Source organism: Semicossyphus pulcher, unplaced genomic scaffold, assembly GCF_022749685.1.
Source record: "Semicossyphus pulcher isolate SPU_LCO1_2020_fin unplaced genomic scaffold, fSemPul1.0.p SCAF_2, whole genome shotgun sequence".
NCBI classification, from domain to species: Eukaryota; Metazoa; Chordata; class Actinopteri; order Labriformes; family Labridae; genus Semicossyphus; species Semicossyphus pulcher.
In genome coordinates this window covers 17888483-17910913 of record NW_027211693.1, presented here as the reverse complement: position 1 = coordinate 17910913, position 22431 = coordinate 17888483, and the positions used below count along the sequence as shown (strand labels likewise).

The 22431-nt window shown below is 42.8% G+C and overlaps 1 protein-coding gene and 1 pseudogene across 1 annotated transcript; both read left to right on the top strand.

Moving 5' to 3' along the window:
- The first annotated feature begins 1422 nt into the window (after positions 1-1422).
- Positions 1423-6416, top strand: LOC138598544 (high-affinity choline transporter 1-like). Its single transcript, XM_069670339.1, has 8 exons — positions 1423-1606; positions 2521-2634; positions 2973-3128; positions 4462-4610; positions 4880-5023; positions 5339-5492; positions 5559-5776; positions 5856-6416. The coding sequence occupies exons 1-8, from the start codon at positions 1423-1425 to the stop codon at positions 6414-6416; spliced, it is 1680 nt and encodes a 559-aa protein (XP_069526440.1).
- Positions 6417-11917: 5501 nt separating this feature from the next.
- LOC138598543 (high-affinity choline transporter 1-like) lies at positions 11918-20419 on the top strand (annotated as a pseudogene).
- Positions 20420-22431: the final 2012 nt, after the last annotated feature.

Genomic DNA, 22431 nt, shown 5'->3' with positions numbered 1-22431 from the left:
AAGGAACTGAAACCTCTCCAGCTACCAGCCCCAATTCCATACTTGGTCCATACTGGAACTTGAACCAGCCACCCTCCAGTTCCCAAGCAAAGTCCCTACAGACTGAGCTGCTGTCTGTTTCAATAATCAAATTAAATAATGTATTTTTTCCAGTATAGTAAGTCTTGAACAAAGAACCTCTGTTTTCTGTTTTCCAAGATTCACAGATGTGCCAGAACAAATTGGGTTCAACTGGGGAAAAGACACTTTTTTTTTTGTCTTGTACTTATACCTAACCAAGACATATGCATATTATATATTCCAGAGCTGTTATAAAATACCAGTTGCTCAACCCTTTCTGTTAAAGATTAGACTATGATTGACCATGACACAAACTGAGAGAGACAGAAGGAAAGAAGGGGAAGACAGTCCAGAAGACATAGACTGGTAAGTAACAGAGATTGATATTCAATAAGTCTTCTGTTATACTTAACACAGTTACTTTTATACTTGCAGCTGAGGTTAGCCGTCAACCCAGAATTTACATTAGCTTGCTAGCTAGTATTAGCTAACATAAATGTGGCTGTGATACAGCAAACATTTATGTAAAGGGAACATACTAGTTGTTAGCTTACTTGAGTGTATAACTCAGTAAGAATGGTGGGCTTTTTCAAACTAAGTTCATACAGTGTTGTGTTGTACAGCTGTGAAGTACTTGTGAGTATTTCCAAATTCCGCTAATTAATTAAACTTTCTGAACAAAATTTCAGAGGTGAAAATTGTACTTTTTTCTCTTACTATATTTAACAACCATAGTTAAAAAGCAAATTATGAGATAAAAAATCAATCAAATCAAAAATGATTTTTAGGTTTACTATCAAATGTAGTGAATTGATTCATAGGCTACATTAAAAGATCCAACAGTATAGCTTCAGCTTGACCAGCTACAACATCCAAAGGCAAATTACATGGTAATACTTCAGTGATAATACTGTAACAATGAGTACTTATGATGCTTTAATAGTATTAAATGCATGTATATTCATTTCAATAGATTCATTTTGTTTCCAGATTTCTTCCCCAAAAGTAAAATTAAATGATTACAAACATCAATGGATGATGACGTACTTTCAAAGCATAATAAAGCAGCTGCAGTATCCAAACTGAAAAGAACAAAACAAAAACTTCACATTTTCAATGACTTTATTAATAAATGCCTCACAGCAGTATAATGCAAAACTGTCCTACAGGGCCATCTTCCAAAGCTACAGGACATTTAATACAAAATCCATTCAATCATTCATCCGTGTAGCAGCAAAGAAAGAACGCCAGTAACACTTCTTTAACTGTAATCCAGTCCCCCTTGTTCACGGTGTGATCCTCGTGTTAAGACAGGCAGAAAAAAACCCGCAACATCATTCAGTCTGTCAGTCTGTTGGCACGATGAGCCTCAACGTCCCTGGACTGGTGGTGATGTCCCTCTTCTACCTGCTGGTGTTGGGCACGGGGATCTGGGCCTCCATGAAGTCGAGACGGTTGCAGAAGAGCAGCCAGGCCGACCGGACAGAAATCACTTTGCTGGGCAACAGAGGGATCGGCCTGGTGGTGGGAGTCTTCACCATGACGGGTTAGTGCAGGGTTAGGGTCAAAGATACACATTAAATTACATAACTTTAAAGACAACTGTTTTTGAAATTAAGAGCCATTTTGGCACCCTTCAACTCCACTGTAATGTTAGCTAGTTCATGTACATTGTAAAATCTGTGCTATTTGACAAAGTGATTGATTGGCAGGTTGTAGCGTCTTGGAATGCATGTGTCAGTAGATCCTTAAAAGGAATATAAATACAGATGCTTAAAGGGGCTATACCTTTTAAATGGATATTCTCATATATTATTGCTCACAGTGAAAAAGTGAAAACTGCATAATTCCGTGTTTTTCCAGAATCACATTTTTAAAAAGCCTCTGAAATGAGCCGTTCAGAACAGCTGCAGGTTTCTACGTAGAACCTTGCTTTCGCTGAAATCGACCAATCGTCGTTAACCTCAGCCTGCCAAGTTAGCATTTCGGTCCCTCCTGGGAACTCCTGGGTTGCTGCGCTTGCTCCAGTGTATCGTCCTCCCTTTCAGGGTCCGATTCTAGCTTGTACATATAAGGCCGAATAACTGATCCTAGAGCAGCCATGTTTTCTACAACTCTGGAGTGACAGTGCAGTGCAGCCGCTCCCCAACGTGGGATCGCACACGTGGGGAAGTGGCTCTCCAAATACTGTCAGCTAAGGTCCAACCTTTCAATGGCAAAACGGCTCGTTCGTTTCAGGAGGAAGGAGAGGCTCCGAAAAAATAATTCAATTAAAATATGTATACACTGTTTAAAACGAAACAAACTTTATCAACGTGATTCAAAAACATATTAGAATAAGAGAAAATTGATTGCATAGCTAAAATATGTCCCCTTTACAATACAGTAGATATTAATATATACAGTTGTTGTGTGTGTAAGTTTGGGTGTGAGCTGTACACATATGCATGATTCCCACAGCTACATTTGTTGGTGGGGGCTTCATCGTTGGTCTGACAGAGGCGGTGTATAATCCAACCATGGGACTGACCTGGGCTGTCATGCCAGCAACAGCAGCGCTGTCTTTCATCGTTGGTAAGACAATGATATTGTATATTTCATTTCACCCCATTAGTAAGAAATTACAGTTATCCAAATGTAGAAAATATTTTCTACTGTACATGCACTTTATAAGTGGCATAAGTATGAGTGTACAGGTGTTACTTGTAAGACAAAAACTAATGCATTTAGTGGCTCTCGAGGGATCTCTGCAAAATCTGATAAATTGCCTTTAATGGTGACATTTGAGTCAGTGCTGGTCGGGGCTGAGACTTTGTGAATCCATCATACGTCCGACAATGTAAAAGGAGGGCAAAGATAAAGAGTGATCATTTAAACAAATCTGTCTCCTTTTGTGTGATGTCATGATTAAGGTGGACTGCTCTTTGCGAAGAAAATGAGAAGCAGAAAATATGTGACAATGATGGACCCGTTCCAGATCAAGTATGGAAATGTAATAAGTGGATTTCTGTCTATCGCACTGCTGACATCGGACATAATCTGGGTTGGAGGAACTCTCATTGGCCTGGGTAGGTGACACACTTATGTCAATTGTCTCATAATTTCAGATTTTGCATAATGCAATAAATCCTTTCTACCATTACCAAGACACCTTTTATGTTAGTCATGACAAGCTTTGGAACCGTATAATTATTCCAAGAAAATAACCAGGTGAAATGCTGAAACATTAAAAGGAAATAAATGTTGTTTCGATTAAAAACTTTCTGTATCTGTTCGAGATTTCAGTCCAAACTAATTGAAACAAGATGAAACATTTTATTATTTATGGCCATAATTACCTGCAACCTAAATGTAAAGAGAGAGGGGTAACATCAGCAGCTCCCCAGCAGTGCTGCAGCTCACCTGTTGCACACTTGTCCCAGGCATTAGCACTAAATGAGCTCAGGGAGGAAATGAAACATAATGACTACAGAACCTGACAGAGGTGCGTGGTGAGGCCCATCTTGCTGCTGCACAAGTGACCAGAAAGGAGATCCCTCTAAAAGGGCCTTTGAGGTGGTTTGGATCCTGGTACAATGTGCACACAGCCCCTCCGGTGACTGCAAATGCTTAGAGATAAAAACCTGTACATTTTCTACAACATATAGGCACAACATATTTAACCATTGATACTCACCTGAAATGAAAGGTGGGAGATAGAAGGACACAGGGTCAAAAGGGGAACATAACCCTTACAATTTAGTAATACCTGAATAAAAGTCCAGGTTAGGTTGTAAGGTCACTTGTAACCTGTACATTTCTACATGCTTGGCGACAAGCATGAAAAGAGAAAACACCAGGTCATCCATTTTCAAGTCCATCAGTTTCAGCGGTTCTAAAGGTGGGGATCAAAGAGCATCCAACACAGTGGGACAGTCCAATGATGGGTCCAATGGTTTAAAAACAGCAGACTAGAAAGCCAAGATGATAGCCACAAATCAGTAACAGGGAGCTTCCTGTAAGTCTAAGCACCATTTCTTAAAAAATGACCATTTGCTATCCGATAAAGGGACCTTATCCCATTCAGGACAGTCTCAAATGAACCCTAAGGAAGGCCCAAGTTTCTCAGATTGAACCACTTAAGGGCCAGGACCATACAGCCAGCCTCTCTGGGTGGGTAAGATGATCCCAACCAGACTCCCTTGACTCTGACTAGGTCACGCTGTAGGCATTCCCAATGTGAGTCCCAAAAAATGCTTTGAAGGACAACTCAATCATGAAATACTGTAACACAGCTGAGGAAGGTTAAGTAGTTTTAGTAATAAATAATGAAAAGAGGCTAAAATGATCAACACAATCCTGAATGGATGGATGGATGTCATGCCTGTCGTATGCTTGTTTATGTTTGTGTTTGTTTCTTAGGTGCAACAATGAGTGTGATCCTGGATTTGTCCTACACTCTTTGCATTTGGATCTCTGCCGCAGTAGCCATCGTCTACACACTGCTGGGGGGCCTGTACTCTGTGGCCTACACCGACATCATACAGCTAACCCTCATATTCTGTAGTTTGGTGAGTTCCTCACGAACATGAAAAGTGACTTCCTCTGAAACCTGATAATGAGACAATTCAAATGAAACATTTGAAAGCTTGTTTAAGCCTGTTTGGTTTCTGAGATCAAAACATCTCTGCTTTATATTATCATGTGAGAGGCTGCTCATCACACCAGCATGCCGGTGTGGATAGTTGGAAACATAACAACCGTCGCACTACCTGAAATGATCTGGTAACTATGCTTGTTTTGAAATGTTACAGTCAGTGTTTCATGGTCTTTTCTGCAGTGGTTATGTGTCCCCTTCATCCTGACGAACCCCCATTCTGCTGACATAACTACGACTGCTTTCAACTTTACCTACCAGGCCCCCTGGGTTGGTTCAGTGGATAAAGACAGAGCATGGAGGTGGACTGATAACTTTTTAATATTGGTGAGGACTATATTTAGTCATTTTGTACTGTTGCTTTCTTTTTATGAACATGAACATGAACAGTAGCTGGCAGATCTTTCTCGCCCACCTGGTTCCTAACTTTTATATTGTGATAAATAGTTTGGATATCCATTTTCATCTTTTCCTCTCACTCCTGCCTTTCCTGTCTCTGCTCAGCTGTCCCATCATCGATACAGCAAAAAAAGTGAAACAAACTTTCTAAGTTGGTCAAGATGACTCACACAAACTCTTTTTTTGATGTACAGAGTTGAGAAAATAAATATATAATTGATTGTTTTGTTTATTGTTTGTAAGGCTCTTGGTAACCTGGGATATCAGGAATTTCACCAGAGGACCCTGTCAGCCTCCTCATCTGCCACAGCCAGGATCACCTGCTTTATTGCAGCTCCACTCGTGTTTATACTTGGAGTCCCATCTGTGTTAATCGGAGCAGTTGCAGCATCAACAGGTACAGCCACTGAATTACATTAGAGTGATGAGACAATCATGATTAATGTCACATTTTTTGTGTCAGACTGGAACACGACCATGTACGGCTCCCCGTCCCCCTACGAGCGCGGAGTGGCTGGTCAGGCTCTACCCATTGCTCTGCAGCACCTCACCCCACCCTACATCTCCATCATTGGTATCGGGGCCATAGCTGCTGCTGTGATGTCATCAGTGGACTCAGCTCTGTTGTCGGCCGCTTCCATCTTCACATCCAACATCTATAGGAACATTCTGAGGACCAAGGTAGGAGGGGACTAAAGGGGAAACAATAGACTTGTTCTTTGTTTCCTGTTTCAGCTTCCAGTCTGTTTTCTCTCTGCAGGCATCTGATAGGGAGCTCCAGTGGGTGATACGCATCACTGTGGTGTTGGTGGGCTTGGCTGGCACATCACTTACCATCTTAAATAACAGCATCATGGTTTTCTGGATCCTGGGGTCAGGTATAACCTACGCCATCATGTTCCCTCAACTTGTCTGCGTCCTCTACTTTAACATCTGTAACGGCTATGGCTCCATCATGGGCTTGCTACTTGGAGTGTTGTTGAGAGTGCTGAGCGGCGAGCCGTCCATAGGGTTGCCCGTTGTTCTCTGTCTCCCAGGTTGCACACTTGAGGACGGCATATATGTCCAGCGCGCTCCTGTAAGCACTATCTGCATGTTGTCCACCACCTTTGCCACTTTACTGTTCTCGTACCTGGCCTCGCTGCTCTTCAATAAAGGAGTGATTCCTGAGAGGTGGGACGTATTTGAAGTGATAGCACAGAAACAACAAAAGAAATGTAAATTAATGAGCAATGTCATCACAAAAACAGACGGGGAGGAGAGAACTGAAGATCACAATGAGACTGAATTCACGTTAATGGAGAGAAATCAGCAGGACTAAAAGAGAAATGCTTCATGCTTAAATTATCATGTCTCCATTTTTTTGAGTGAATATTTAATCTTTGTATAATGATTATAGGCCATTGGAAGGTGTGGATGTTAGAGTTTATGATTGTGCAATTTTAATGTGCCAGATCTTGACTTTAAGTATTTCCTTTATCCAAAATACTTCTTTTTCACTGTAATGCAGAAGATCATCTTGTTTTTACTCCTAAATGTATTTAGTTATTTGAGTTGCAAGCCACTCGGGATATTATGATTAATAATGTAAAAAAACAACCAACAAGAAAATACTTTTCCTTTTGGTGCTTTAGGTATATTTTGATGCTATACAGTATTTCTACTGTGTTTAACATTCAAACTATAAATGAAAACCCAAATAAAATGGAAGATGCTCCTTGGTTCTGTATTTGTGTCACTTTTGAATCACCAGCCCTCCGGTCCTTTCTCCAGCCATTGCTAACTTCTCCCAGGCTCCCCATGTTCGGTCCTCCTGTTCATTCTATCATTCTCTTTCTTTCCATCAGACGCCTTTTCCCTTCTTTTCTTATGGAGTTAGTTTTGTGTCTTTATTATACAATCAAACAGAATAGGTTTCCACACTGCAATCAAAAAATGAATTTGAGAGCAAAACTGTCAACACCAATGAACATGATCCAACAGTTCAACGTCCTTGCGGCCCCCTCAAATAAGAGTTTCTTCCTCCAGCGGCGTGCGGGGCAGGTGTACAGCTGCCCTGGAGCTACACCTTACGAGACACAGAACGTTACAAACACATGAACCAGCAGGTGAATCAAGTGTTGGTGTGAGCAATGGTCCAAAAAATGTGTGAGGTTGATGGTCTTAGCTTTTAATTACAGTTTCGCAGAGCATTTGAAAAAGACATTGTCAATCAATGAAAACAGTAAACAATCATTCAGCACTGATTTTATATACCTGCACTCCGGTGTCTCTTCTCCATCCAGATGTAACAGTTGGACTGGGCTACACCCGTCTGAGAGTCCAGAAAGGGCATCAGGATGCTGCGCTCAGCACACAAACGAGCATTGTAACTGTGACACTGCTCCATGGCATCTCTGTAATACTGCTCTCCCAGCCTGAAATGTGAAAGCAAATAGCACAGATCAAGAGACTGTTAATAAGTGTAGCTGGAAACATAGTGCAAGAGATAAATAACTTTAATTCGTAGATTTTATATATTGAAGTAGTTTCTGTAAAATGCACCCTGACACTATTGTAATCTATTTTCTATTACCATGCTCTAAACTTTACAATTAGATGTAATTGTAAGAAGAAATCATTACATAGATAAACATACCTTAAATATAATTGCCAAAATTAATTCTTGACCTTGTAAATAGCTCTATGCCAAATTTCTAGCAACTTGCTTTGTTTTTCTGGAGCTCTCAACAGACTCAAGACTAAATAACGTCATGATATTTTGTTTTAACAAAAGTAAGTGTCCTTCCTCAAAGATACTACTTTTTCTTCCCGGCTTCACTGTTGAACCATTTTTGTCGCATTGTTTTAGCAGACTGCACTCAGACTGTTGCTCTGGCTGTACGATATCTGCATTTAATAACAGGACTACCATAACCAGATCTTACTCCAGAACAAAGCCTGACGCTAACAGTATCGATGGAGGGATATCAGAACAAAAGGTTGATTATGAGCGAGCCTCTCGTCACAACAAAGCACCCGCCAAGCTGACAGGTTAAAGGAAAATTAACTCTCTCCTACATCTGCAGGCAGCTGGCTAGCAACAGTTTGGATATATTGTGTGTTAAACGAAAAGTTACAGTTGTAACTACGGTTCTATGAGTCCCAGATGAGTCCCAGACCTACCTCACTGAACAGAAGTCCCGGGGTGAAGAACCACGCTCAACGGGTGGGGAGCAACTACATTGCCGGCAGGCAACGGACTGTAAACATAGGACATGTTGTCCACAATCCAATGCGACAGACGTTGTCTAGAGAGGGCAGAACCCCTGTTACGACCCCCATAACACACAAACAATTGATCCGTCCGCCTTACAGACACAGTGGCGTCGATGTAAGCAGCCAGGGCACGCACAGGACATAACAACCGTGCCCTATGATCGGCCGATGGGGGGTCGGAATAGCACCCAGAGGCGCGCCCCCCAGCAGGAACGCCCAGTCTCTCCAAGGCGCAAGGGCGCGAATGCACGTCTGCGACACTGTGATCATTCTGTGCTTGTGGAGCTTGGGGTCTAGGCAAAAGCCGTTCAGCCACATCTGAAGGGGGCGCAACGACAACAGGCCAGAAGGAATGGCAGTTGATGCAGCTGTCAGCTTGCCCAGCAACTGAAGAAATAAAACGAACGGCAGCCGCTTGCCTCTCCTGAAGAGGGGAAGGACTTGGAGGATGTCGTTCACACGACGCTCTGACAGGTAGGCCCTCATGGCCACAGAGTCCAGGACCAGACCAAGGTAGGGAGCTCGCTGAGCGGGGACCAGCCAGCTCTTTGCCATGTTGACAGTGAGGCCCAGCCCGGCCACATGCGCCAGGAGGCGGGCTGTATCCTGGACCACCTGAGCCCGGGAATGCGCGCACACCAGCCAGTCGTCCAGGTAGGGCAGCACTTTCATGCCCCCAGCCTGCAACGGCGCCAGAGCCACTGCTGTGCACCTGGTAAAGACCCTGGGAGACAGGGACAGCCCAAAAGGGAGCACCCTGAACTGATAATGATGGCCCTGAAAGGCAAACCGCAGGAAGGACTGATGATGAGCCGCAATGGGCACATGGAAGTAGGCGTCTTTCAGGTCGATAGACGTGAACCATTCGCCTTGCCGGATCACGCGCATCACTTCTGCTGTGGTCAACATATGGAATGGTAGAACCTTCAAATACCTGTTTAGTCTGCGTAGATCCAGGATGGGACGGAGCCCGCCGTCCTTCTTGCCGACGAGGAAGTTTGTCGAGTAGAAACCCCTGGGTTGCAGGAGGGGGTCCACCGTTGTGATGGCGCCTGGGCCAAGGCTTGGGCTTTGGCCGAGTCGTTGATGACCGTCATGTTGACCCGGCCGAAGGCTGGGGGCCGGCGTCGAAACTGCAATTCTGTTATAACCTCGGATCAAGGTGGCAACTAGCCAGGGGTCTGGTGAGCAGGCAGCCCAGTGACTGAGCTGCTGCTGGGAAAAGCAGCCGACGACCGGCCCCGAGTCCCTAGCACCGGGGCCCCCGGCTCCCTCGTCTGGTAGGTGAAAGCCTGTAGTGACGCATCACAGATGTTGCGGACGGAGTCGTCCACCTGTGCATCCTGCAGTGAGGCCAAGAGGGAAAGAAGTAAGTGGGAGAGGGTGTTCCCCAGGCGACCAGCACGTGCCGCTGTGTTGTAGGCCTTGCAGATGTAATCATCAGTCACCTTACACTGGGCAGAAGGGCACTTCAGAGTCAGAGTCTTTGGTATGACATATTTGAATATTTGTGGAGAAAGAATCAGAAAAATGAACGAAATGAAATGAAAGGAACTGGCACCTCTCCAGCTACCAGCCCCAATTCCATACTTGGTCCATACTGGAACTTGAACCAGCCACCCTCCAGTTCCCAAGCAAAGTCCCTACAGACTGAGCTACTGTCTGTTTCAATAATCACATTAAATAATTTATTTTTCCAGTACAGTAAGTCTTGAACAAAGAACCTCTGTTTTCTGTTTTCCAAGATTCACAGATGTGCCAGAACAAATTGGGTTCAACTGGGGAAAAGACACTTTTTTTTTGTCTTGTACTTATACCTAACCAAGACATATGCATATTATATATTCCAAAACTGTTATAATATACCAGTAGCTCAACCCTTTCTGTTAAAGATTAGACTATGATTGACCATGACACAAACTGAGAGACGCAGAAGGAAAGAAGGGGAAGACAGTCCAGAAGACATAGGCTGGTAAGTAACAGAGATTGATATTCAATAAGTCTTCTGTTATACTTAACACAGTTACTTTTATACTTGCAGCTGAGGTTAGCCGTCAACCCAGAATTTACATTAGCTTGCTAGCTAGTATTAGCTAACATAAATGTGGCTGTGATACAGCAAACATTTATGTAAAGGGAACATACTAGTTGTTAGGTTACTTGAGTGTATAACTCAGTAAGATTGGTGGGCTTTTTCAAACTAAGTTCATACAGTGTTGTGTTGTACACCTGTGAAGTACTTGTGAGTATTTGTGAGTATTTCCAAATTCCGCTAATTAATTAAACTTTCTGAACAAAACTTCAGAGGTGAAAATTGTACTTTTTTCTCTTACTATTTTTAACAACCATAGTTAAAAAGCAAATTATGAGAAAAAAAAATCAAAAATGATTTTTAGGTTTACTATCAAATGTAGTGAATTGATTCATAGGCTACATTAAAAGATCCAACAGTATAATTTCAGCTTGACCAGCTACAACATCCAAAGGCAAATTACATGGTAATACTTCAGTGATAATACTGTAACAATGAGTACTTATGATGCTTTAATAGTATTTAAGTGTTTTCTCATGGTTGGGTATTGATAATTTTACTTAAGTCAATAATGTGAGTACTTATTTCTCCCTGCCAGTAGTAGTACATATGACCCTAGCAATGATTTTGAAGTGTGTGTAGGAGAGAGAAAAAGAGAGGAATTCAAGGTCAGGATAAAATGAGCCTAAAACTGCTTTAAAATCCATGTATCTTAATTTCAATAGATTCATTTTGTTTCCAGATTTCTTCCCCAAAAGTAAAATTAAATGATTACAAACATCAATGCATGATAACGTACTTCCAAAGCATAATAAAGCAGCTGCAGTATCCAAACTGAAAAAAAACTTTACATTATCAATAACATTATTAATAAATGCCTCACAGCAGTATAATGCAAAACTGTCCTACAGGGCCACAAATGACCTCCAAAGGGGCAAACAAAAGATGAATTAACAGAATTTCTTTCTTGTAATCATTACCATTTTAGTGTTACAGAGTCCACAGTCCTTATCACTCGATGTTCAGGGCCCGTGAGGAGACATGATACAGGGGGATTGGGACTTAACCACAGATTACACATAAACTATGTTGGGATCTATGCACTTTTCCCAACAATATAAAATATTAAACAGAATGTCTGGACGTACAATAGGTCAAAATATGCCAAATATATATGAATGAAGGTTGACTCAAAATTAGAAATTCCTCACAGTATGATGCAAAACAGTCAAACAGGACCACAAATGACCTCCAAAATGACCTTTTCTTCTTGTGAATATCATTTCATGTTATAAAGTCCCCTGTCATCATTTTGTTCACCAGTCTATAAAAGTGGACATCTTCCAAAGCTACAGGACATTTAATACAAAATTCATTCATCCATTCATCCGTGTAGCAGCTGTAAGGTGGTTGCTTACACACTAAAGAACACCAGTAACACTTCTTTAACTGTAATCCAGTCCTGCTTGTTCTCGGTGCGATCCTCGTGTTAAAACCCGGAACATCCTTCAGTCTGTCAGTCTGTTGGCACGATGAGCCTCAATGTCCCTGGACTGGTGGTGATGTCCCTCTTCTACCTACTGGTGTTGGGCACGGGCATCTGGGCCTCCATGAAGTCGAGACGGTTGCAGAAGAGCAGCCGGGCCGACCGGACAGAAATCACTTTGCTGGGCAACAGAGGGATCGGCCCGGTGGTGGGAGTCTTCACCATGACGGGTTAGTGCAGCGTTGGGGTCAAAGATACACATCGTACAGATGCTTAAAGGGGCCATACCTTTTAAATGGATATTCTCATATATTATTGCTCACAGTGAAAAAGTGAAAGTGTTTTTCCAGAATCACATTTTTAAAAAGCCTCTGAAATGGGCCGTTCAGAACAGCTGCAGGTTTCTACATAGAACCTTGCTTTCGCTGAAATCGACCAATCGTCGTTCACCTCAGCCTGCCAAGTTAGCATTTCAGTACCTCCTGGGAACTCCTGGGTTGCTGCGCTTGCTCCAGCGTATCGTCCTCCCACTCATTCTAGCTTGTACATATAAGGCCGAATAACCGATCCTAGAGCAGCCATGTTTTCTACAACTTTGGAGTGACAGTGCAGTGCAGCCGCTCCCCAACGTGGGATCGCACACGTGGGGAAGTGGCTCTCCAAATACTGTCAGCTAAGGTCCAACCTTTCAATGGCAAAACGGCTCGTTCGTTTCAGGAGGAAGGAGAGGCTCTGAAAAAATAATTCAATTAAAATATGTATACACTGTTTAAAACGAAACAAACTTTATCAACGTGATTCAAAAACATATTAGAATAAGAGAATGTTGATTGCATAGCTAAAATATGTCCCCTTTAAAATACAGTAGATATTAATATATAGAGTAGTTGTGTGTGTAAGTTTGGGTGTGAGCTGTACACATATGCATGATTCCCACAGCTACATTTGTTGGCGGGAGCTTCATCGTTGGTCTGACAGAGGCGGTGTATAATCCAACCATTTGACTGACCTGGGCTGTCGTGCCAGCAACATCAGCGCTGGCTTTCATTGTTGGTAAGACAATGATATTGTATATTTAATTTCACCCCATTAGTAAGAAATTACAGTTATCCAAATGTAGAAAATATTTTGCTTTCTAATCAATTTGTACTTCTACTGTATATGCACTTTATAAGTGGCATAAGTATGAGTGTACAGGTGTTACTTGTAAGACAAAAACTAATGCATTTAGTGACTCTCGAGGGATCTCTGCAAAAATCTGATAAATTGCCTTTAATGGTGACATTTGAGTCAGTGCTGGTCGGGGCTGAGACTTTGTGAATCCATCATACGTCCGACAATGTAAAAGGAGGGCAAAGATAAAGAGTAATCATTTAAACAAATCTGTCTCCCTTTGTGTGATGTCATGATTAAGGTGGACTGCTCTTTGCGAAGAAAATGAGAAGCAGAAAATATGTGACAATGATGGACCCGTTCCAGATCAAGTATGGAAATGTAATAAGTGGAGTTCTGTCTATCGCACTGCTGACATCGGACATAATCTGGGTTGGAGGAACTCTCATTGGCCTGGGTAGGTGACACACTTATGTCAATTGTCTCATAATTTCAGATTTTGCATAATGCAATACATCCTTTCTACCATATTCTACCATATATATATATAATACCAGCAATCATCACAGTTTCAATCTCTATATCGGTAGAATATATCACATTAAATAAAAGAAAATAAATGTTGTTTCAATTAAAAACTTTCTGTATCTGTTCGAGATTTCAGTCCAAACTATAAATAATTAGCTGCAAACTAAATGTAAAGAGAGAGGGGTAACATCAGCAGCTCTCCAGCAGTGCTGCAGCTCACCTGTTGCACACTTGTGCGAGCCACAGTAGTTTGGCGAAGCAGTTTGTCCCACGCATTAGCACTAAATGATAAAAGAAAATAATGACTACAGAACCTGGCAGAGGTGCGTGGTGAGGCCCATCTTGCTGCTGCACAAGTGACCAGAAAGGAGATCCATCTAAAAGGGCCTTTGAGGTGGTTTGGATCCTGGTACAATGTGCACACAGCCACTCCGGTGACTGCAAATGCTTAGAGATAAAACCTGTACATTTTCTACAACATATAGGCACAACATATTTAACCATTGATACTCACCTGAAATGAAAGGTGGGAGATAGAAGGACACAGGGTCAAAAGGGGAACATAACCCTTACAATTTAGTAATACCTGAATAAAAGTCCAGGTTAGGTTGTAAAGTCACTTGTAACCTGTACATTTCTACATGCTTGGCGACAAGCATGAAAAGAGAAAACACCAGGTCATCAATTTTCAAGTCCATCAGTTTCAGCGGTTCTAAAGGTGAGGATCAAAGAGCATCCAACACAGTGGGACAGTCCAATGATGGGTCCAATGGTTTAAAAACAGCAGACTAGAAAGCCAAGATGATAGCCACAAATCAGTAACAGGGAGCTTCCTGTAAGTCTAAGCACCATTTCTTAAAAAATGACCATTTGCTATCCGATAAAGGGACCTTATCCCATTCAGGACAGTCTCAAATGAACCCTAAGGAAGGCCCAAGTTTCTCAGATTGAACCACTTAAGGGCCAGGACCATACAGCCAGCCTCTCTGGGTGGGTAAGATGATCCCAACCAGACTCCCTTGACTCTGACTAGGTCACGCTGTAGGCATTCCCAATGTGAGTCCCAAAAAATGCTTTGAAGGACAACTCAATCATGAAATACTGTAACACAGCTGAGGAAGGTTAAGTAGTTTTAGTAATAAATAATGAAAAGAGGCTAAAATGATCAACACAATCCTGAATGGATGGATGGATGTCATGCCTGTCGTATGCTTGTTTATGTTTGTGTTTGTTTCTTAGGTGCAACAATGAGTGTGATCCTGGATTTGTCCTACACTCTTTGCATTTGGATCTCTGCCGCAGTAGCCATCGTCTACACACTGCTGGGGGGCCTGTACTCTGTGGCCTACACAGACATCATACAGCTAACCCTCATATTCTGTAGTTTGGTGAGTTCCTCACGAACATGAAAAGTGACTTCCTCTGAAACCTGATAATGAGACAATTCAAATGAAACATTTGAAAGCTTGTTTAAGCCTGTTTGGTTTCTGAGATCAAAACATCTCTGCTTTATATTATCGTGTGAGAGGCTGCTCATCACACCAGCATGCCAGTGTGGATAGTTGGAAACATAACAACCGTCGCACTACCTGAAATTATCTGGTAACTATGCTTGTTTTGAAATGTTACAGTCAGTGTTTCATGGTCTTTTCTGCAGTGGTTATGTGTCCCCTTCATCCTGACGAACCCCCATTCTGCTGACATAACTACGACTGCTTTCAACTTTACCTACCAGGCCCCCTGGGTTGGTTCAGTGGATAAAGACAGAGCATGGAGGTGGACTGATAACTTTTTAATATTGGTAAGGACTATATTTAGTCATTTTGTACTGTTGCTTTCTTTTTATGAACATGAACATGAACAGTAGCTGGCAGATCTTTCTCGCCCACCTGGTTCCTAACTTTTATATTGTGATAAATAGTTTGGATATCCATTTTCATCTTTTCCTCTCACTCCTGCCTTTCCTGTCTCTGCTCAGCTGTCCCATCATCGATACAGCAAAAAAAGTGAAACAAACTTTCTAAGTTGGTCAAGATGACTCACACAAACTCTTTTTTTGATGTACAGAGTTGAGAAAATAAATATATAATTGATTGTTTTGTTTATTGTTTGTAAGGCTCTTGGTAACCTGGGATATCAGGAATTTCACCAGAGGACCCTGTCAGCCTCCTCATCCGCCACAGCCAGGATCACCTGCTTTATTGCAGCTCCACTCGTGTTTATACTTGGAGTCCCATCTGTGTTAATCGGAGCAGTTGCAGCATCAACAGGTACAGCCATTGAATTACATTAGAGTGATGAGACAATCATGATTAATGTCACATTTTTTGTGTCAGACTGGAACAAGACCATGTACGGCTCCCCGTCCCCCTACGAGCGCGGAGTGGCTGGTCAGGCTCTACCCATTGCTCTGCAGCACCTCACCCCACCCTACATCTCCATCATTGGTATCGGGGCCATAGCTGCTGCTGTGATGTCATCAGTGGACTCAGCTCTGTTGTCAGCCGCTTCCATCTTCACATCCAACATCTATAGGAACATTCTGAGGACCAAGGTAGGAGGGGACTAAAGGGGAAGAATAGACTTGTTCTTTGTTTCCCGTTTCAGCTTCCAGTCTGTTTTCTCTCTGCAGGCATCTGATAGGGAGCTCCAGTGGGTGATACGCATCACTGTGGTGTTGGTGGGCTTGGCTGGCACATCACTTACCTTCTTAAATAACAGCATCATGGTTTTCTGGATCCTGGGGTCTGGTATAACCTACGCCATCATGTTCCCTCAACTTGTCTGCGTCCTCTACTTTAACATCTGTAATGGCTATGGCTCCATCATGGGCTTGTTACTTGGAGTGTTGTTGAGAGTGCTGAGCGGCGAGCCGTCCATAGGGTTGCCCGTTGTTCTCTGTCTCCCAGGTTGCACACTTGAGGACGGCAAATATGTCCAGCGCGCTCCTGTAAGCACTATCTGCATGTTGTCCACCACCATTGCCACTTTACTGTTCTCGTACCTGGCCTCGCTGCTCTTCAATAAAGGAGTGATTCCTGAGAGGTGCGACGTATTTGAAGTGATAGCACAGAAACAACAAAAGAAATGTAAATTAATGAGCAATGTCATCACAAAAACAGACGGGGAGGAGAGAACTGAAGATCACAATGAGACTGAATTCACGTTAATGGAGAGAAATCAGCAGGACTAAAAGAGAAATGCTTCATGCTTATATTATCATGTCTCCATTTTTTGGAGTGAATATTTAATCTTTGTATAATGATTATAGGCCATTGGAAGGTGTGGATGTTAGAGTTTATGATTGTGCAATTTTAATGTGCCAGATCTTGACTTTAAGTATTTCCTTTATCCAAAATACTTCTTTTTCACTGTAATGCAGAAGGAAATCTTAAATGTATTTAGTTATTTGAGTTGCAAGCCACTCGGGATATTATGATTAATAATGTAAAAAACAACCAACAAGAAAATACTTTTCCTTTTGGTGCTTTTGGTATATTTTGATGCTATTCAGTATTTCTACTGTGTTTAACATTCAAACTACAAATGAAAACCCAAATAAAATGGAAGATGCTCCTTGGTTCTGATTTTGTGTCACTTTCGAATCACCAGCCCTCCGGTCCTTTCTCCAGCCATTGCTCACTTCCTCCTCCTGTTCATTCTATCATTCTCTTCCTCTCCACCAGACGCCTTTTCCCTTCTTTTCTTTTGGAGTTAGTTTTGTGTCTTTATCATACAATCAAACAGAATAGGTTTCCACACTGCAATCAAAAAATGAATTTGAGAGCAAAACTGTCAACACTGCATTTTTTGGCCCAGAGTGGACCCCTACAATCAGTCACATGATCCAACAGTTCAACGTCCTTGCGGCCCCCTCAAATAAGAGTACGGTAAAGTATTACATTATTACTGTCACAGTTTCCGATTAAACAAAAAGGTGAGGATCCAGAAGCAGACATAGATATACAGATTTAATTAAATAAAAGGCAAAAATGCACAAACAAAATCTAAACTCCAACAAAAGACAAAAAGGAAAATCAAAAGAAAACTTACAAACAAAACCAGGAACAGGTAATCCAAGGGAACGAGGAGCTACGAGGAAATCAGGGGAGGCACGAAGAATATCCAGAGAAGACACGAGGAACAAAATCACACCAGGAAGGTCAAAGACATAGACTCACACAGGATGGACGACAATGAACTGGCAACGAGACAGGGGAGCACAAAGACTAAATAAACTTAAGAGGTGAGGCTAATCAGACACAGGGCAGGGCACATAATCAAACAAGCGGGAAACACAAAGGCAGGAAGTGGACCAACACGAGAGACAAGGTGACAAAGTAAAACAGGAAATGATCTAATCCAAAAGACACAAGTGAAATACTTAACAAGACTAAATTGTGACCCGAACATGGAATACACTAAACACAAAACTAAACAATGAGAGCTCATGACAGGGAGACAAAGTGACACGGTAAAACAAGAAATAATATCTGAACCCCAAAATACAAGTCAAAAACAAAGCTAAACAAGAATAACTCATGACTATTACTTCTACTTTACCTAAGTATGTTTAAGTATTTACATTTTCCACCACTTGCACACTTTTATTATACGAATATTAAGATTCCGTATCAATAGGTTACTTATTGCTTTGCCATGCTAATGTTAGCTCGTTAACACTCATTATCGCTTTAACGACCGTCTCCTCCAGACCTCTCTGTCCCTCTGCCTCCCTGACACAAGTCAGGGAGGCAGCTATTCAAGTAGCTGTAAACATTTACAACATTTAATGATTTGCATACTGGCTGATACACACCATCATTTGAATAAAGGGAGTTGCACCTGTTTTACTACACCTCAGAATTACTGCTGAAGTCACTGCTTGAAGCATGTAAGAGGAAAGAAGAAATACAGGTTAATTGTGAAACTAGTCTCAGGTGATGTTAAAAATATATTTACATTTTGATGTAAGCATATGGTTTGTTTACAGTGTAAAACATGGAAGAGGCCCATTTGTTTGAGCACACCTGTTGAAAGTATATTTAGAGCATCATGCACATTAAGAATAGGACACTCTTGATTCTTTTGCAGTTTGACTTTCTAGATTTCATCCTCATGGTTTAAATGTTTTAATTTGCTTTCATAAGCAGAAGTCTTGCATAAGGATGTGTCAGATTGTGATGTTTTTGTTCTAACGTCAACACCTGGAATGTGCACCTGCTTGTTATTGTTGCCAGTATTTAATATGAGACACTGCAGATTAACCTATAGTGAACCAGGATTTAACCCTGATGAACCTAAGGCAGAGCAGCCTGACTGCTTCAAACTCTGTCCATGAACAGGCCTGCAGTAAAGCTGCACAGTTCAGTCATTGGATCACATTTTCAGATTGCTGATGTGTTTGTAACTTTGCAGTATTGAAATGACAAACATTACAAACAGACACGTGACAACTGTAGTGATTGGACAAGCAGCAGTAATAAGATCAGGGCTTGTACATGGAAAGTAAATAAACAGTAGACAGTTCGTGGAACAGACAAACCAACAAAAGAAAGAACAGATTGATATAACACAAATAAATGAAGACACACAGGACAATGCCAAACGAGTTATGATTTTTTTTGTGTTTATTCATTTTATCTGATGAATATTATTTTTGTTTGTTTATTAACTGGTCCCTGGCCTTATGTCATTTTGCAAAAGTGGCCCCCTGTCATGAGTCAATCTAGTTTAGTTATGTTGTTGTTTTGCATGTTGGTGTTTTGATATTATTTCCGGTTTTCTTTGGTCTCTTTGTCTCTTGTTGTCATGAGTTCTTGTCGTTTAATTTAAATATTATGTTCCTGTCTCGGTTTAGTTTGGTTTAGTTGATTTCATTTAGAGAATTTCCTGTTTTACTTTGTAGTCCTCTCAGTCCTGAGTTTGGTTCCTAGTGTTTCCTGTTTTATTTTGTAGTTCTCGCCCCTTGTATGTCATGTCTTGTTTTACTTCCCGCCTTTGTTCTGTTTCCCGCTTTTCAGATTGTGTGCCCTGCCCTCATTGAGTTAACCTGTGTTAATTAGTCTCACCTGTCCCTGATTACCCTGTGTGTATTTAGTCTCGGTGTTTCTACCCTTCTGGGCCAGTTCATTTGCGTCTATGTCCGTGACCATCCAGTATCCTTGTGCCTCATGTTTCCTGTGTGGATTTTCATCTTGGCTTTTTGTGTTTCTCCCTCGTTTTTGTTGCCTGGAAGTAAGCCTTTTGTTTTTGCTTTGTTTTGTATCTTGTTTTATATATAAATATATATATAAGTCTGCATCTGGGTCCTCAACCTTCTTGTTTCTACTGAAACCGTGACAGAATGAACTGGCCCAAGATGGATCCAGCGGACTTTGAACATTTTGATTTACTTTTAAAAATTACGTATTTTCAGAACAGTTTTAGAGCGGTGAGAGGAGATTTTGATCTTGAGCAGTCTCCCTGGACTGGGACTCGCTTGGCCATTTTCCCTGGCTCCTGTGGAGGCACCAGGAAAAGATGTGGCCATCGTGGCTCTCGTCTTCCTCACCCCTCTCCCCAGCCCAGAGCCCCAGAGCCTCCACTGTTCTGGTCAGAGGCCCTGCCGACTCCTGCTCCTGTGTTCCGGTCGGAGGCCCTGCTGACTCCTGCGTTTCAGTCGGAGGTCCTGCCTACTCCTGCTCCTGTGTTCCGGTCAGAGGCCCTGCCGACTCCTGCTCCTGCCTTCCGGTTGGAGGCCCTGCCGACTCCTGCCTTTCAGTCGGAGGTCCTGCCTACTCCTGTCCCTGTGTTCTGGTCAGAGGCTCTGCCGACTCCTGCTCCCCGGGGCCAGTCGGCTCCTCTGGTTCAGCAGGAGGATTCCCCTCCTGGCTCTCCGTCAGCGTCTCGGCCGACACCACACTGATACACACCATCATTTGAATAAAGGGAGTACTCGCACCTGTTTTACTACAATTCAGAATAACTGCTGAAGTCACTGCTTGAAGCATGTAAGGGGAAAGAAGAAATACAGGTTCATTGTGAAACTAGTCTCAGCCGACACCTGCCCCTGGTTCCTCGTCGGCGGTCCGGCCGACACCTGCCCCTGGTTATCCGTTGGCGGTCCGGCCAACACCTGCACCTGGTTCGAGTTCCCTGTCGGCGGTCCGACCGACACCTTCTCCTGGTTCCCCGTTGGTGGTCCGGCCGACACCTGCTCCTGGTTCCCTGTCAGTGGTCCGGCCGACACCTGCACCTGCTCCTGGTTCCCTGTCAGTGGTCCGGCCGACCCTAGCTTCTGGTTCCCCATCAGCGGCCCGGCCTGGTCGGCTCCCTGCCCGTCCTCCGGAGAGGCTCCACTAGTTTAGTCTTGTTCTTGTTTCTACTGAAACCGTTACACCCCCAGGCAAAGCAAGTTGAATATCCATAATTTAACTGGTGTTAAGCAACCTCTAAATTCTTTGGAATCTGATCCTTCTTGTTTCAACAGCAGTCTGAGCGTTAAGACAGGCGGGACGAGACCCAGAGCACCATTCAGTCTGTAAGTCTGTTGGCACGATGAGCCTCAATGTCCCAGGACTGGTGGTGATGTTGCTCTTCTACCTGCTGGTGTTGGGCACTGGAATCTGGGCCTCCATGAAGTCGAGATGGTTGCAGGATAGCAGCCAGGCTGACCGGAAAGAAATCACTCTGCTGGGCAACAGAGAGATCAGCCTGGTGGTGGGAGTCTTCACCATGACAGGTTAGTACAGGACGCAGGCTACAAAACATTTGATTATGTGGAATAAAGCTGTATCTGAGACGAAACGTGCCGGGCGGTAAGCGATAAACGACTTACAGTCAAGACTTCCTTTTCCGCGTGCTGCAGAAAGAGAACCCGTTTTCTTGTGATTTACTTGTTATTAATGGGTCTTACCTTTGCCTAAATTTCAACATCATTATGCAGATTTGTAAGAAGTACAAATTCAAGCTTTTAAAATGCTCATTTGTTGAACGGAGGTCGGATCGATCTGATGCATTCGAGGAAGTTGGGAAATATGAACACTGAATGGCTTTGGTGACACAGCGTCAAGGGAATTAATCTCAGGTTAAATTTTACATCTATAAGGGATTGTTAGCTGAACTTACATGCAGATGTCTGTTTATAGAGATTAATAAGAAGCTAACTCATGGTCAGATCACACTGATGGGAGCAGGGTTGGCATAACGGCGGATTACGTTCCGCCTGCTTTTGTTCTCCTCATGGACTGTTTTTCCTGCATACGCCGCAGCCTGCTGACACGTGATTAGTCAATATTACTCGAACTACAAGCGTAGTTCAAACGGAAACCAGAAAACTTGCCTTCCCGAAAATCCACGCCCCTGCCCACAGATTCTCCTATGCAGACTATTCTACTATGTAGAATCTGTAAATAGAGATTAGTAGTTTCATAACGCTACTATACAGTATATTAAGATAATATGCACAACACCTACATTTTTAAACCCACTGCTGTTAGGGTTGTGTTAAAATTGAACCCAAAAGCAGAACAGACCAGAAGCCAGTTAGAAGGAGGTGTTAAAGGAGATGTTGAGAGCTGATGGGCAGGTCTGGAGTTGTGGTGAGAGCAGGGCTGAGGGCAGGCAGGCAGGCAGGCAGGGAGGCTGGAAAAGCACCGATCAGACTGAGCACACGGGATGTTGCACCTGAAGCACAGGTTAAAAGCAAGGTCAAAAAAACAGGAACAAGCAACAAATACAAGACCAAAAATACTTGTAACAGGATTAGTATGCCGTAGCGCTGGTACCACGTAGGTGACGGAACGATCTGGTGATGAGTGGAAGGAGAGCCGGAGTTCATATACTGCAGTGTTGATGAGATGATGATAAACGGGTGTGCCAGCCAGGTGGAGCAGGAGGGGAGAGTAGCCACGCCCACAGACACACACAGCACAGAGA